A 17,624-nucleotide genomic window follows, 5' to 3' on the forward strand; every position below is an offset into this window, starting at 1 on the left:
AAACACAAAAAGATGCTCACGATCCCCAGTCTCTAGAGAGGTGTAAAACCCCACAGTGAGACAACACTTCACACACTAGGATGGTTCTAACCAAAAAGGCAGAGAGGAATGATGGTTGGCGGGAATGTAAAATGGGACAGATGCTGTGGGAAAACAATTGCAATCCCATTCTCAGTATCTACTGAAAAGAGATGAAAACGTGTTCATGAAAAACCTAAATGAGTATTTACAACTGCATTATTCATCACAGCCAAAATGCAGAAACAACCCCAATGTCCGTCACCTGATTTAAAAATGTGGTATATCCATTCAATGGTATGTTATTCAGAAAGAAATGAAGTACAAATACATGCCGTAACACAGAAGAGCCTTAAGAGTGTTGTGCTGAGTGCAGGAAGCCACTCACAAAAGGCCACATGTTGTTTGATTCCACTCATGGGAAATGTCCAGAACAGGCATGTCCACAGAGACAGAAAGTGGATGAATGGTGGTCAAGGGCTCGGAGGGAAGAGGACCGCAGTGATGGGCGCACAACTCTGTGAGCTGCATACTCAGGTGGGTGAATATTATGGTATGGGAATTATCTCAATCAAAATGTGTACAGAATCCTTTCCACACGGAGGCTTGCTTGGTTGCCTAGAACATTCTACAGTTGACCCAAGAAATAAAACTTCAAAAGGTATTTGAATAAAGTATCATTTTAAACTAGGAAGGAGACAGCAAGTCCAGATACGTGGTAGAGATTGAGTGAAAAGGGGACAGAAGGAACTACACGCACGTGTGTGCATGTACTGCCTGAGGAAGGGACACGTTCTTCACAGGCGAGGGGAAGGAGCAGGAGAAGGATGCAAAAATTTCACTTCAAATGAACAATCCCTTCTAAAACAAGAACCAATCAACCCGCTACTTCACCGGTGCACTCTAGTTTGTTTGCCACACCACCACATGTGTTACGAGGTCTTCCTTTACTCTTAATGTTTGTGGGGCAGAACTTCCTTAGCTCTGGATCTGTGCTGTGGGATTTGGGGGCCCCTTGCCATGAATGGCTACTGAGCACTTTGAATGTGGTTAGTCCAAAACAAGATGTGCTGAGGGTATAAACTACGTAACAGATTTCTATAGGAACATAATAGGAAGCACATTTGTAATTTTAAACTTTATAGTAGCCACATTTAAAAAAGTAAATGAAACAGGTGAACTTAATTTTAAGAATATATTTAATCTAACTCAATCTATTCAAAATATTATTTCACTGTGTCACCAATATAAAGGTGTTAATGAGGGAAGGGAAACTGACGGATGGGGTAATTTATCACTTACAAGTAGAACTACGACCACATCACATTTCTGCAGTGAAGCCTCTCACCACACAGCCTAGCGTAGGGTGCTTGGCCACGGGCATGTGCTCTGTTTCTGTAGCTTCATATTCATTTTACTAGAGCACAGCTTATATGAGCAAAACCTCTGATCCTTCATTCTACCCGTTCATGATCAGAAATTATGTAGAAGTATGGCAAAACAAAAATGTGTGTAGCTACACAAGACAAGAGAAGCAGGAAGGGCAGTTGTCAGAAGCTCTCTGTCCCTGGATGGATGCTTCCACCATATCCCATCCTTGCCATTGTGTAAGCAAATAAGACCCATGTGTAGCACTTTCTGTTCCCAATACTTTAGGACTCCTTGTGAATGCATCATGTGGCCTTCCATCCAGATCTGTGGGGGTGGCGGGTGCATACCACAGAGGAATCTGAGTTTATCTCAAAGCAACCATAGGGCCACCGGCAATAGAAATTTCAGGGCCAGAGCAGTAAATGCCCACCTCCCGCCAGAATGGCTTCTTTGACCACATGGAAGAAACAGCGAAGCGCGCCTGTGCCATTTTCACATTGCACGGAAGGTACGCTGCTAGGAATCTTATCGTTTTCATTATTTTACAGTTAACTTACATGCCCTTGTTTGTTTGGAGACAAATGGACCACCGGATCCTGCCGCATTAATCTCCCACTGGGGCTCTCTCGGAAAGCAGGCAGTACCTTTGATACTGCGGGGAGATGGCACGTCGGCTCTGGAATACAGCACAGGACGTTATGGGGCAGGCGCTACACAGGCACGAGCACATGTTGACAAATGAAGACGGCTTGCCATTGCATCTCTCAGGTCACTGACCAGCAAACTCTGAATTTCAGCGATAAGCTTGTTGAGAGTTTACACAATAGACAGCATGTCAGAAACTAAGTGGCTGATGGGTGAAGCTTGCAGCTGGTGACAGTGTGTCACGTCATACACAGTAGCAGAGCCAAGTACCACCAAACCAAAGGCCATGGACAACGCGGCAAAGTTAGGAATCAACTTTTGGTTTTGGGGGAAAGTAGAGACTATATGGATTCAATTTATGAAATTTGTTCATTGCCAAGTGTGGCTAACCTAGCTCGGTCTACATTACCTAGACAGGCACGGATGCAATCACGTGTTACTTACCAGGACACTTTGGAAATATTTTACCTGTATATTCATGCTGCTCGAGGACAAAAGAATTGAAATCCTGAGGTCCTCTATAACTGTAAGCTAAGCACAACAGAAAAGACACACAGCAACTAGTTTACTTAAGACAATTGCTTCCTTTTGGACTCCAAGCCGGCGTTCAAGGTGGGGTTCCAAAGGTAAAAGGTGAGCGATTTAGCTTCTTTAACACACTGATAGCTAAGAGCAACAGGTCTGGACTTCTGCGACACCATTCCTGAATGTAAAGGACAGGGCAACATCCTCTTTTACTCTGACTCTTGACCACCTCCGGAAGCAGAGGCAGAAAAACGAAATCCACCGAGATGGGTGAGCCAATCACGCTCAAGCCCTCACTTCCACCAGGGCACCAGTGTGTCACACGTGAGGTACAGAGACAGGTGGGTCTGGCTACCAGATAAAAGTCCCCTCAGCATTTTCACTCAGTGACCTGAGAGTCATTAGAGAATTGCTCTTACAAATTGAGTGTATCAAGGTTGGCCCCTGATACATGCAATGTACAGTGCTCTGAGTAATGAGAACAGGGCAATTATTTTTCTTGGTTTCTCCCTAGCATGGCTTAGACCAACCAAGCCCCAGATTCCGTCTGATGTTCCAGTTAGAGAAAGCAAGGTTATTCCTCTGGAAAGGTAGAATTTAAAAAATTAGAAAAAAAAATTATTTTAACATTTTATTTGAAGCCATCGATTTTGGATGGAAAGGCCACCAGTTGGTGAAAAGGCTTCTCTGGCAGGTTCTGGGGTATCTTACTTTTAAAAAAAAAAAAAAAAAAAAAAAAAAGCAAGCAAGCAGGCAAGCAAAAAGGCATATCTTACTAAAAGGATGAACAATTATATTAAAAAGACTCATTGATATTAATTTCCGAGCCTCATCTATGAAGAGTGGGATGCCACCAAATGAGAGTAGATGCAAAGCAAAAAAGACTGGAGGGAGGTTTATGTGAAACAATGAATGTGGGTCTAGGACGAACCTTGTAATTACCCTTTCCAGTCCCAAGATACCTTTGTGACTTCACATGAGTGGGAAGTGGGGCTCTGAACGCTGCACAAAGACCTTGCTCGCAGCTCTGCTTGAAGGCCGCACTAGGAGCCAAAAAAAGCTGCTAAAAGTCATGTTGAAGAAGGGATCCTTTTCACATGTGGCGTTACCATCTCAACAGTATCAAAACATATGGAATTAAAAACATTCCGTCAAGAGCAGAACAGCAGATCGGAAAATGCTCAGGTTTTCTGCGTTGGGGGTAGGTGCCGTGAGAGTGGGTAATGACAGATGGCTCCGGTAACAAGGCATGTCTCACTGATGTGACTGGAACAAAGCAGATCTTCCGAACCTGAGAATTACATTTCTTTTCCTCACTTCCTGGCTTAGCTAAATACGTCTCCACTGCTTTCTACATTTGTGCTTATTGGTACATTTACAGGGGAAGAGTCATTAGAACAGAGCAAAACAATATATTTGCAAAAAAGAAAAAAAAATAAAGATGGGTCTTTGCCTTAAAAGTTATCTTTTTTGGCCCTGAAGTTTCCCTCTTTTTACCCCCACTGGTGGTAATGCTGCTAGAGCTAGGATAAAGGGGAAAAAAATAAAAGCCCACCCCACGGGCCAGACTCGAGTCCCAGATGGATGAACAAGGTTGACACTAAATCCCTGAGGCTACTGTTTTGAGACTTGGTCTTGCTTCATGGCAAAGTTTTATGGTATCAACGAGGGTTACGGTGTCACTGTGGAACAGCTCCACGTAGCGAGAGAAAGGCTGTGCCAGAAATCCCAGTGGAGGCTCACCAGTGGGAATCCTCCCCATCCAGCTGTTTTTTACTGCTAGGACCTGACCACAGCTGACAGCTTAATAGCAGAGCCAGGGGGGAACAGCCCAGGCGGGAGGAGCGAGATATTAAGCACGCTACAGATGGGACCCAACAGCAACTGCATCTCCTTCCCACTTTGTACTTCTGTTTTGTTTTTTTAAACTTGACATTAAGAATACCAACAAATCTCCAGGGCACTGAGAGTAGGCAGCCACCACCCAACAAGCAAGGGCTGAGGGAGATACTCAGGACACAAGGGGCTTGGCAGTGTGGCATTTTAATCTCGGTGACAAAACTAATTCCTATGGCCTTTCTATGTCTAAATGGGGCGGGGGGGGTCACTTAGAATTCTTTGACTTTTCTCTCAGGTCTTATTTGCTGCCCTCACTCATACATAATTGAACTTAATCCTTAATCCTCCACATGTATTAACCACATGTATTAACCGAGGCTGTATTCTATCATAGAATGTGGTCATGAGGTCAAGAGGTGGCCAACTTGCTGCTTGTAGGAATTAGTTACTTACCCATTTGGTCAGCAATGCTGTCCTCGCTTCTTTGCCAGCTGGGTGTGGATTTCCCGCTGCCGCCAATATCTGACTGGGTGTTCTGCCTGTCGATGGAGGCGGGTGACCTGCGGCTGACTCCAAACCTGTGGCGATTGCCCCCAAACAAAGGCAAAGACGACATCAGGGACCTCCAGCCAGAAGGGGAAGATGGGCCTCAGGAAAATGAGCAACACTCTAATGAAGGCCCTCGCCTACCCACGCTTGCGCTCGTGTGCGCGGATGCTGAAACTGTGAGAGTCATGGTGAACACACGTCTGTTCAAGAACAGGGTATATGTTCAGTACATACTCTGTAGACAAGGGCTCAAAGCTAACCCAATAAATATAGAATAAGAAAACCCAAATGTTCCAGCCCACATGTAGCTAAGCTCAGATTCTCATTCGTGGGCAAAGGAAAGATTTCACCATCTTCATGTTCCATGTCTGTCTTCTGACTGGAACACATTAGGGGTTTCTCTTAACTCAGTAATCTGCTAAGTCACTAAGTCACTCAGGTTCGGGGCCAATATTTTCCAAATGTGTGCTCCAAGGTCTGAAAGACAAAGATTGCTAACATTTACGTTACAGAGTGACCACTTTCAAGATGTCTAAATTTTAAATTGCCTTTGGGAATGGCAATTTGGAAGTAGGAAACTGGCATACATAAAGGCAAGTGGCTATTTCTGGAAAGAACTGTTAGTTATTTAATGAGCCAGTTTTATTTTACCCTGGGTAGAATAATAATATATGCCTAATTATAAAGCACATGCCTTGATTAGCAATATCAGCTGGTAAATATTGAGTGATCCCAGGAGAAAGGGCCAGAGTGAAAAATTCAAAGACTCATGTGGACACTTACACGTTTGTGTGTGGTTACTAACGAACTTATGAGTAATCAATGTGATAAAAGATCAACAGATCCCAACTGATTCAGGCTTATGACAGGTGTCCTATTTGCTAGGGACTGATAAATGCATGGGGAGGCCCAGCAAGTGGTGCACTGGAAAGAGCGGGAGATGAGGAGGCCTGGAGTCAAGTTCCAGCCACCCCCCCCAAGTCACTTGAATTTTATCTCCATGCCTTTATTTGTAAAATGGCAATTCTATCTTATGGATGGGGAGAAAAATCTATACAAAAGCATTTGCAAAGGAGAGAAGGCTGTTAACATGAACCTTGTACTCTAACATTTCCCTAAATTACTTCTGCACAATGACAATTGCTTACAAATTCAATCACAAACCTTCCTAAAGGAAGTTACCTCTCTTATGTTAAACAAGAAAACTGACTTGTGAAAATTTCAGTGAAAGGTGCTGTTTAAGAAACAAAACAGTGGTTCCTGCAGACTGTGTGTGGATTTCAGTTCTGCCTTTCCTGTAAGTTGATCCAAACATCTGGAAGAAAATGACTAAAACTGTTTGCATCTTTGTACGTATTTATTAATTGATGCAATGATGCTGATTTTCATTAACAATGACAACAAAAACGGTTGGTGGGGTGAGTCTCTAATTATGAAATTTGCCATTTCCTCCCTAGGTAGGGTCCTTGTTTAGCTCAAGAACAGTCAATATCCTCCAACTGGCCCTATGATTTTATGATTTTATTTCAAATTTGCAATAAATGAAGACTTTTAAAAAAGACTTTTAAAAAAGGCACAGATATAAAAGTTAGACATGGGTTCAGTCTTGCTTCTCCTTTTTGGTAGCAATGGAAACCAAAGACAACTTTTAAAACCTCTGGATTTAAAGCTGAGTGCTTTTCTGGCTGTCTGGTTTTAAATAAGCGATAAAGCAAGGCTGTCCTTCAATCCTACCTTGAGAAGCAGGTACCATTTGGCTGACACGAGGCATGTTCAGGGACCAGGGACTCTCTAACTCATGAGCCAGTCCACGGCTGCAGAGCAGGCTCATGGCCTTTCCTCATCACAGGCTGGAAACTTCTCTACAACTTTCCTTTCTTGATCTCAGTGGTCCTCAGGGACAAGCTTCGACCCTCATGGCAGAGTGCTAGAAGGAAGCTACAGTGGCCTGTCTCTGTCTCACCTTTGGGCTGTGGGCCCTCCACTATGCTTCTGGACTCGATCTCCAAGCTTCTCATTCACTCAGCCCATCCCTGCCTCTGGCCATTGACTCCACAGCCCTCAAGCATGTAGTCCGAAGACAAATCTCCAAGGAGAGTAGAACAAACCCTTTGTCTTTTTCACAGTGTTGCTTTCTACTTATCTCTTGTTGCCATCCTAAACTTGCGCAGGTACCTTCCCCCAACCTGTGTGGAACGGGCATTATCAGTCACCCTGCTAAATTTCATCTCTCAACCCATCTGGGTAGTCTCAGAATTCTGCACTGGGGGCACAAAGGCAGATACTGGGCCCCTTAAAGCAGAGGGAGGACTAGGAATGAGCAGATTACACATGTGGATGACAACCATGTCCTGCTCTGATCTACTGGTATTACCCCACGCTACTGAGCTTCTTACAGCTGAGCAGGACTGAGTCTGCCGTGGACCCCATACAGTCCTGCCCCACCATCAATGGTACATACCTACATGTACGGGGCTATGCTGTAGAGTAGAGGAGATCATCTTTCTCTTGATAAGGGTAACTTTAGAATCCAGCCTGGCCCATGGGACAAGCACGTGAGTCAGACTGTGCACTGTCTCCTCTATCACTGGTACAGGCAAAAATGCCCAGGCTCTAGAGAACACTGGATCATTACCTTCTTATCAAAGAGCAGTCCAGGTGAAAAAAGATGTTACACATCTTTGGTCAACATCTATGTTGATATAGATACACATCTATGGTCAACAATTACCGGGTAACCTCACAAATAATGGAAAAACCCTCAATATCACCTACGGTAGGGCTGGCATTACAGATCAGGTTGAATAATTAAAAACATTGCAGGATGGGCACAGGAACTGTGTTGCTAACATTCACCAAGACACTCAGATTTCGGCTTACATTTCTGGTACACGTTTCGAGGGTACACGTATCAGGTCACAAGAAAACAGTGCTCTTGCTGCTGTTAGCTTATGTCTTATTGCTGTACCAACACTGAAGAGGCAGTGAATTCTTATTTTTGAAGTCAAACCAGGCCCATTTAAAATCTACTAATTAAAACAACAAATAATTAGTTGGGCCCATGGTAGGGTATGATAGTAATACTTAAAATCATATAACCTTTTAACTCATGATAAGAGCTAACTTTTTTTTCTCATTGTCACTAAAGTAATTAAAAGAGACATGTGCATTTTAGATATGCTACTAGGGGAGTCCCGGGGGGACACTGAGATGGCAGAGGGAGTGGTGGTGGTTTATTACCTACTTCCTGTTAACATAAATATTTAGCAACAACAACACTAAATGGTTGTAAAAACCAACAAAATGCTATAACAAAATATCCATTATGAAGGTATTCTTAGTAAATATGACTATTTTATAACATGATAAAATCTCAAGAAAGTAACCAAATCATTGTGCATTTGTTAAAAATATATATATAGGGAAAACTCAATAGAAACATGTTTTTATAAATGCCTCACATTTGATTTTCAAATAGTTCCAAGTTCTCTACCACCTTTCCCAGAGAGATGGCCCAGCAGGATGTCTTCGATGGTTCCTTTACTCTTCCTCTGGGCAAAGGGGGCATGTGTGTGTCATGTAACGTTTTGCTGCTAATTATGTCCCAGCTTCAGACATTCTGGCGGTCGTGGTGGTGTTTTTCTCTTTAGTAGCCTCTAAAATCATGTATGCTCAGCCTTTTATTTTTAAGTCTTGTCAGAAGCAAAGAGTTAACCTTTGGGTGTTTGGTGTTTTCCAAAAAGGAATTAAAGAAACAAAGAAAGAAAGAAAGAAAGAAAGCCAGCCAGAAAAACTCTCAAGCTAAAGTCACAGGAGACTTTGAAAGTGTGAGAAAAGTAATTTTAAGCTTTGGCTAGGATGATTATTTCCCCTGCTTTAACGGCAACACCAACACAAACTCTAGCCAGTACTATGGAGTTTGCTTTGGAGGAAGAAACAAAACCTGAACTATGCAACTACTATACCATGAAACTAGGCAATGCATACAATTGGAGACATGAACGTAACCTGATTTCTCTGCCATGGAGCCCTTGGAGGCCAGAGAATGATGAACTTCCTGAGAAATGGTTTAACCAGACATTAAAACATGTATAGAGTTCTATCTGCGGTATTAACCACATTTTCCCTCTTGCTCCTTTGAGAGTGATCAAGGCTTGTCTGAATTACAGAAGAAAGACAGCGATGTCAATGGGCGCCACACCTACCCTTCGGGCATGGACTTCTGCCTGTAAGTGCCTCCACCAGAGCCAGTCTCGCTGGATGAAGACAGGTTGCTAGGGGAGTTACGGCAGGGCTGGGACCTTGCCAGAGCCATGGAGGAGACCGTCACGTAGATGTCTGAACCGGGAGACAGCCTGTGAGCGCAAACCAAAAATATGAAGTCAATCCAAGGGAAAGCCCCAAGGCAGTGCATGATGGATAATATCATATAAACACGACAAAGAAAGCCACTTCGCAGAGGTAGTGAAAATGAAGCCAGCTGGAAGCCTACAAAAGAAACTTCCCTATAAAATGACTCCCTCAGGGAACAGCTGGAGAATGGCCTTGAAGGGGATGTGGTTGGGGGACGTCAAAAAATAATGGGGGGGGGGACATGTATGCTTCCCAAAGCTGCCAAAATTCAGTGGAGTGAATTCCTAGTATGGCAGTGCAAAGGATAATGGAACCCCAGTGACACTGACACAGCAATTAATTCCAATTTCTCACACTGGTTCTTCCAGAGTGTGACCACAGTGAGACTAGTGCACTCTTCGTATATGTCTTTGTTTTCCAATTTTCTTACTCAAAGTGGGGAATGAATATTCAGATTATGCTATTTAGTATTTATAAATGGGGTTGATTATAGAGCATCACCATCTAAAAACCCCCATAAAAAAATGCCTGGCGTGTCAGTTACTGAATTTAATTGGCACTAGTGAATTTATGTAAGAGTGTGGTAGAGGTGTGCCCCAGATTCCTCACTCTGCTGACAGGCGCTGGGGACAGACACCGGAGCTCTGTCATTGGGACAGATTGTGTCCTTTACCTCCTCTCCTCTAGTGGATGACAGCGTAGCCCCGGGGACATCAGTAGGTGACATGGCCATGTGAATGGACGTGAAGTCCATCTCACTATGGAGATTCTAGTTCGGAGGTGAAAGCTGGCTGCACCACCAGCTCTGTAGCACCTGACTCTGTAGCAGGCAAGCCATTTCCACGGGACAGCTGAGGCAGCGGGATCAAAGTCACTGGTTCGGTAAGCTGGGACCCTTGACTGTGAATCCACTGCTCTTTGCTAAGCCACTGCTGTCCCCCAGAGAAGGACAACTCTTCTCCGCTTCCAGGGATAGCTTGCAGCAGGTCTGCACAGGTGTTTTCGCAGGAAAAGATATCTTTTACTCAAACCAAAGTTCAGCAGCCTGGGACAGACCCTGATTCGCTGAACTAGAGCATTTTCTAACAGCACGACTATGTGCCTTCTGAAGCAGGACAGGATGCGGTTTGGGTGCCAGAAGGTGACACAAGGGATAACAGAATCACAAGAGGCTTTTCTAACAGAACAACAACAGGGGTGGATGCTGAGAGCATGACTCCCGAACCCATCTGTTCCAAAGACTTGAGAATCCAGATTCTCAATCTGTTCCAGGACAAGCCCAGACTCTCCCACTGTCTCCTGGAGGTCCCTACCCAACACCCTGACCCGCAGCTCGAATTAAACCTCATCCAACCCAAGGTTTTGCCATTCCCCCAAACCTGTCCCTCCTGCATTTGTTATCTTGAGCTAAACCCCTTGGAACTGTCCTCTTCCCTCCCCCTTTCTTCATCTTCCACATCAACTGCTCTAAGTTCAACTTTTAATGAGTGAGTGTGTCAGGCAGCCTGGGGGCTGGTCCTGACAACGCGAAGACTAAGGCGGTGACTGGTCTTCAGCCTGCTGACTGTCCTCCCTCTGGCCTGGAGCAGCACGGCTCTGTTCTAACTGGTCTTCTGACTTCTAGGCTCTGTGCAGCCCACTCCTCCCACCCCCACCAGGCCGAGCCATGGGACTCGCACTATGCTCTGCACGCCTTCCCATTGCCTTCAGAGAAGAGGACCGAATCCCCAGCCCCTTCTTCCAGGCCTTGGACCATCCTGTCTAAGCCCTTCCTTCTCTCTGTGCTCTTTGCCGCCTCCGCGCACCCTCCATCCTGGACACGTTCGGGGTGCCCCTGTTCTCAGACACAGCTACCACGTGCATACTTTTACTCATCTCGTCCTCTCTGCCTCTTGTCTCCCTTTCTGACATAAAATCCTTTTTCTCTGAGACCTAATTCCAACATCAGGTCCACGAATGCCTAATCAGAACTTCCTGGGGGGCCCCCACCGCCTGCTTTCTGTGTCGCTGTCACACATCCATCCGAAAGGTTAGTCTTATGTGTGTCTATCTTCCCAACCAGACACGCTCCTTAAGGGGCAGCTCTGAGCTTTATTTCCCTTTACATTTCTGGTGGCTTCAAACACGTCTGCTGAAAGAAGGAGGCCCCTATCGGCAGGGCAGAAAATGACGAACAGAAGGCGGGTTCAGGATCAGGGCCCTTAGTGACCTCAGAAGCCCAGCCAGGGGTTCACAGCCATGGTGGGTCTACATCAGCTGGAAAACAGTCAGTCACTAATAATAAAATGCCCAAACTGGCGACTATTATTACTAATTACTAAAAAGCAATTAGAACAGCTTCAAAGTTAACGTTCCTCCTTAAATGTGAGAAAAAGGGACGGTGGAATGACCCCAGACACTCTTGAGCATATCCTCGCTCTGACGTGCAGTGGCAAGAGAACTTCCTGACCACGGCTCCTCTAGGCATTGCCCCGTGCGGCGAATAAGGACACCGAGGATGCCAGGTCTTGAGGGAATGGGATGAGAAGCTGGGACAAGAGGCCGAGTTCCTAAGCTCCCCTGGTCATCATCAGCGATCTTGTTCTTGCTACGCAGACTCACAGAAAGACTAGTTCCACGGCTGGCGGATACCGGCTCGGCAGAGGGTAGGTGTGGGGCAGCCTCAGTGGGGTCAGGGACTAGCTGCGTTTGTGGAGACTTTGTGTTTCTGCCGCATAGAGGAGGAGGCATTAAAGAAAGATGAAAACAAAGGAGACACAGTGTGAGCATGGTCGCCAGGTCAGGGCCGCTGCAACATCTGGGGGACCTGTGACCCTCCAACTCTCTTCAGCTGAACCAGTCATGCCAGTGAATTAAACTACAGTAAATATTCAGATGTTTGTGTTTCCGAAAGGAAGTGACAACGGACTCCGTAGGAAAAGTCAGATGTAACTTTTACATTTGTATTTAGAGCTTGCTCTGCTTACTCTGCTCTCCAAAACGTACATTAATTTAACATATCTCATGCTAGTTCTCAACCTCAGCTCTTTTATTTGGCATATGTATCAGAAAATTCTACTTGGTTACTGGAGTTATCCCAAAGTGAAAAAATAGCATTTCCAGAAGGCCAGCATTCACTCCCATCCCTCTTCTGCATTTATATAACTCAATAGTGGCTTTGTTTTCTGTCTGTTCACACACATAGAACACACAAACAGAAACCGATGGAATGCCATCCAAATGTTTTTACGACGCTAGATGCGTATGTATGGTGGGCAAAGGAATTTTCAGAATTAGCTCTTATTCTGATGACTTACTATTTTTTTCTAACAGTCCGAAATGAATACCATCACAATTACTGTTTGAGAACAGCCCTCGTTCAGTGACTGGGGCGGGGTGCTGCCTGCTGGGCAGTCCACTTCTGCCAGAGAGAGCCTGGGGTTGGCTGTGACTCAAGCTGGGCCAGCCACGTGCTATCCCACCACTTGGAAAAGGGGGACCCCCAAACTGGCTCACAGAGGAAGCCAGCACGCTGACCTTTTGGCTCTCTCCACCCCACCACCCCTGTATTTGAAAGCACCACTGAAAAGTCAGTGTAAGATTAGGGCTTCTCTTCTCTTTTGAGAGAAACTGAGATCTTTCTACTATCTTAGTCTCAACAAGCCTCTGACTTCTGGACATTAATGCCAAATAGGTTTAGAGGACTCACACTAAAACATCTTTCAGCGGCTGTGAGACTTTTCAATTCTGTGGAATGTAAGAATTTCCAGGAATGTTCCGGTCACTGTGAGGAAATGTCTAAACCTTTTAGTGTTAATTTTGGTAGATTCTTTTCCCAACTTTTTTTTTTTTTTTAATTTAGCCAAGAAATAACTAAATGTTTTTAAAGCAACTGAAATTAAATGTTCTCTGGAGGTCCCTATGACTTCCCTCTGCAGAAACAAAACACCAGGGCTTTCTGATCCCATGAAAAATGCAGCAACTGAAAAAGTCATAATCGTCAGCCAGCTAGATAATACCTCCAGAGTCCACACAAGATTCTGCTTAAGACCAGCTTTTCATTTATATGCAATGCATTTCACTGCAATGGAAACAGAATTGAATGGAATGGACATTAAGGAAGAGATGGTCCAAGATCAGAATCAGTCCCTCATTTTCCAGAAGCATTCTTATACCAGGGCAAAGGGAGAAGAGACTTACCCACAAAACTCAGATTTCTAATAAAGTAAAACTCTTGCACTCCATCATGCCCTTCCCATAAATCAACTCACAGGTCTATACACACAGTATTAACATTAATAGAGTCTCATTAAATTGATCTCTTCAGATCATGACTGATTATAATTTATCAACTTGTGGATAAAGAATTCTTAGTATCTGAGTGGCTAATGATAAAACATTTTCCTGAGTAGTTACATATAGATTTAATTATGCCTCTCTGTCCTGCTTTATACTCCAAAGTGACAGCACTGCCTAGATGTGTCCAAGGAGACGAGGCCCTCCGTAACCCAAGTGCAAACAGTGGAATGATGGTAAAAACAAGAGAGAGGGTTTCAAATAGCACCAATGACTGACAAATTAGATACTTGAGTCCATAATTAAGCACAGCACTTTACCACAACTTAGCAATTAAAATGCTATTCACCCAGAGAGCAGGACCAAGTTAAAATCTGTCTTCAGAAATGTAGATCAACCAGGATTCTTCCAGAATTTTGTAAAACAACAACAACAACAACAAATTCTCACAAATGATTCAATGTAATATAATTTGGGTGCTATCTCCAGACCAAAGTTTGAACAAGCTATTCTAATTCAAGCCACTTGTCCCTCTGTCATTTCATCTCTTTCTACCGTGTTCTTTGTGAACCAGAGCTAGCCCCCTGGCTTTCTGAACAAGCAGTTCATATCAGCTGTTCAGAATGGATCATGAAAATCCTGTTCTGATGAGCCTCCTGCGACAAGGTCACTCTACAACAAGGGATAACTTCTTTACACAATTAGGAAAATACAGCAATCCATCACACTGAGATAAATGAATCATCACGTCGCAGCTGCTGGCACGCTGTTAGAAGTTCCCAGCCTGGCGTCCATCATGGGGGCCTCTTGACAGTCAATTTTCTATCTAAGGGTGACTCGAAAGAACAGAAAATAAAAATGGATTGCTTGCAGGATCAGCCACATAATTCATGGGACTCAGTTGCAAAATGAAAACAAAGAATCCCTTTTGTCAAGACAGGGACAGCAGAGCACAGAACCCAGCACAGAGCCTCACGAGCGTGGGGCTCTGCGCACCTGCAGAGGCTGCTCTGCGAAGCCGGCCCAGACTGCAGTGCATGCAATGGGGCCCCCAACACACAAACACGCATGTACTCATCTGACAAGCTCATCTGTCTTGAGCTCTGGTCTATGTATGGTGCTAGATTTCGCTCCTGTAGCATGGCGCTGGAGGCTATGGAGGCCGATGGCTTTGATGCTAACCCCAGCTCCACCACCAGCCTGCTAGCACTCTATGCTAATTATCTCATCTCTTAATCCCTGAGCATCTGTGTTTGAAGAAAGAGGGGAACGGCAACCAAGGTCCTGGGCTGTTGGGTGAACTGAGAAAACTCACACAGGGGACTGTGAATAGAGCCTGGCACAGAAGAGGAACTCAATACTACCGACTTAGAGTTTTTACATAAAACACAAATAAAATGTAAATGGCATGAGAGCGGAACACATAGGGTGTCAGGGGGCTCAGGCAGGTTAGAAGTCAACTCCTACTGCGAAAACTAGGAGAAAGGAAGCTTTATGAAGAAATGTATCTGGAATAGGTCTTGTAGGAAGCCAAGGATTTCCACAGAAGTCAGGAGTTGGGACACAGGGGACTGTGGGTGTGTGTGGCTGCCATGAGTTAGGTGAGAGCTCTATCCTTGCAGAAGACGGGAAGGGGCTGTGACTGGGAGGATGCGTGGGTCTTGCAGGGTGAGCCCCCTGTGGTGGGCCAAGGAAGCACAACCCTTCTCTGTCAGGTAACAGGGATGCACAGAAGCTTCTGGAGGAAAGCACTGGTATGGCCGGAGCTGACCTTAAACAGTCAAATCTGAGGGAGATACAGACAGCTGAGGATCCATTAGCCCACCACAAACACTAGCTTCTTCGATTAGTCTTACCCTCCACCAATACCCACAATCCTTCATGAAAAGAAGTCACAACCAAATCCTTCTGGGAGAAGCTAAGAGATTTTGTTTGGATTTGACATGCTAGAATTTTAAAGACTAAAAAACTAGACGAAATAAGTTCCTTCCCTGTCCCAGTTTACAAACAAGAATAAGGGAAGCAGAAGTGGAATGACGGCACGCCATGCTGGCCTCCGCTCAGAGCGGCTGCGCACTGGCAGCCCCCTCCGGGGGGTCTCTGAGACCCCCAGTCCTCTCCTCACAGCTGCCCTAAGCTGGGAGAAAAAACCTCCACCCCACAACCCACTTTCCTTTCCCACCGGACCCTACTAGTACCCAAGTCTGAACCGCTTGCTGTCGGCCACGGTTCCAGGCTGCACTCCATCTTCATCTCTACACCCCTACTTTTATTTTGGCGTATTTCATACACTATGATCATCTGTCCTTTTAAAAAATATAATGGGAAGCTGAGAGAGTCAAACAAAAAGTGGCAGATTGGGACACTCCAGGCTGTTTCACTTGGCTGGGCTCAGAGTCTCTCCAGAGTGGGGACTGTAGGGGACAGTGAACTCCAGCACAGACCTGTAAGCAGGCCACAGGTACAGGAGTGAGCTCCTTCCCTATCAACCCTCCTTATGTGTTTGCACTGCGCTCCTTAAAATGAGCCTGCAGCTCCAGAGCCAGTGGCTCAGGGCCGTCTTTACATGGCCTGAAGCAGGGTCTCATGAGCCCTCTTGCGGTACGGCCACCGCCAAGCACCCAGCACTCAGCCCAAATACACCCAACACGCAGAAACACACACTCTCGAGAGAGCACCTCAGCTCTTAAGACCAGCCCTAAGGACCCTCTCCCCATCTAATGATACATAGCAATTGGTCCTGCAAATAAAAAGGAAATTAAATCCACTTTTCTCAGCAAGTACTTTAACGACAGGCAGATCCCAAACGGCCACTCTATAACCATACTGGGTGATTCTCACAAGCGGAAGCTGACCTTGGCCCGTTCATTATCCAGGACCCTGAACAAAAAAGCTTAGGGGAAAATTTCACACAGATGATTGTGGCAGTGGGTTTGGTGGCTCATATGTCTTCATTATAACTAATTTCTACAAGTATATATATATATATATATATATATATATATATACTGTGCAATCAACAGATCTTAAAGAAAAATGTCAGTCGTTTCAAATATAAGGCAGCAGAATGTACTTTTTTCCCCCGTGAGTTATTTAAATTCTTGAGAAATGTATTCATGTAGCTGATGTGCCTTCATCAGGCAAAGGACTAACTTCTCCACGGGGAGGAGAGTGACAGCAAGACATATGTTAGCTATGACTTCTAGAAAGGCCTCCCCATGTTTTGTGTGTGTGTGTGTGTGTGTGTGTGTGTGCGCACGCGCGTGCGTGCACACACATAGGGGCTGAGGTAGCCTCAGGGCCATCGTGGGCCTCTGTAGAGCCTCCCATAGGGTATGGCCAGGCCAGGACTCCTCAGGCAGTCCTATGGTAGCAGCCTCCCAGCGTTGGGTCGGAGGGTAAGACCTTGCTGCTGGGCACTCACAGGAGTACAGTTCCTTTGTGACACACAGAGCAGCATGGTCACATGCCCCCTTATGGCTCTTCCCAGAACACAACTGCTTCATCAGATCCTCTTGAAGGTCATTCTAATTTGCATGGATGGGTTTGCCAGAATTTCCTATACTTCCTGCAAACGCACAGCTCATCACTACTGCTCTCAGCACAGCAGGCCTCCTGAACTCATCCTCTGTCTCACCGAAGTCACCCGTGACACTGTCACTGAAGACAATACAACGTGCCTGTGAAAACACACTGACCTACCACAGGCCTAGCCTGGATTAGGCTGCAGACGGATTCACCGGCCCAGGCTGGCCGAGCCACCACAGCCCAAAAATGCTCCAGTGGAACATGATCTCCTCCGCCCTCGCTCAACACCACCCACCCACAACGAAGCTCTGTCTGGAAAAGCAGCGAAAAAAGGACAACAGTGACAAACAGCAACCACCATTTTCTGAGCCTCCCTATGTGGCAGGCCTGTTCTAAACCATACCTGTTCGTAACCATACCGCCTTGGTCAATCTTTGTATCAGCTCTGGGGCGTGGGGCTAGTGCCCATTTGATGCGTGGTGCCCTGAAGTACAGGGGGGAGCAGGGAACCTCCCACTGTC

The 17,624-nt window shown here is 45.4% G+C and overlaps 1 protein-coding gene across 5 annotated transcripts in view; it reads right to left on the reverse strand.

Moving 5' to 3' along the window:
• Window positions 1–17,624, reverse strand: part of SIPA1L1 (signal induced proliferation associated 1 like 1) — a 135,241-nt gene that overhangs the window by 38,966 nt on the left and 78,651 nt on the right. For 3 of the 5 annotated variants that reach the window (XR_006604606.1, XM_013057455.2, XM_045072866.1), the window contains 4 exons: window positions 9,153–9,302; window positions 4,852–4,976; window positions 2,503–2,565; window positions 1,947–2,065 (listed from right to left, as the gene is read on the reverse strand). Coding sequence is in view for 4 of the 5 variants with exons in the window: in XM_013057455.2 (XP_012912909.1) it covers window positions 1,947–2,065; window positions 2,503–2,565; window positions 4,852–4,976; window positions 9,153–9,302 (457 nt within the window). In the remaining variant the exon portion in view is untranslated. The remainder of the gene's footprint in view (window positions 1–1,946; window positions 2,066–2,502; window positions 2,566–4,851; window positions 4,977–9,152; window positions 9,303–17,624) is intronic. The other 2 variants (XM_013057457.2, XM_013057456.2) reach the window with 1 other exon arrangement.

Source organism: Mustela putorius, unplaced genomic scaffold (genome assembly GCF_011764305.1).
Source record: "Mustela putorius furo isolate JIRA1106 unplaced genomic scaffold, ASM1176430v1.1 tig00000129_pilon_pilon_pilon, whole genome shotgun sequence".
Taxonomy (NCBI): Eukaryota; Metazoa; Chordata; class Mammalia; order Carnivora; family Mustelidae; genus Mustela; species Mustela putorius.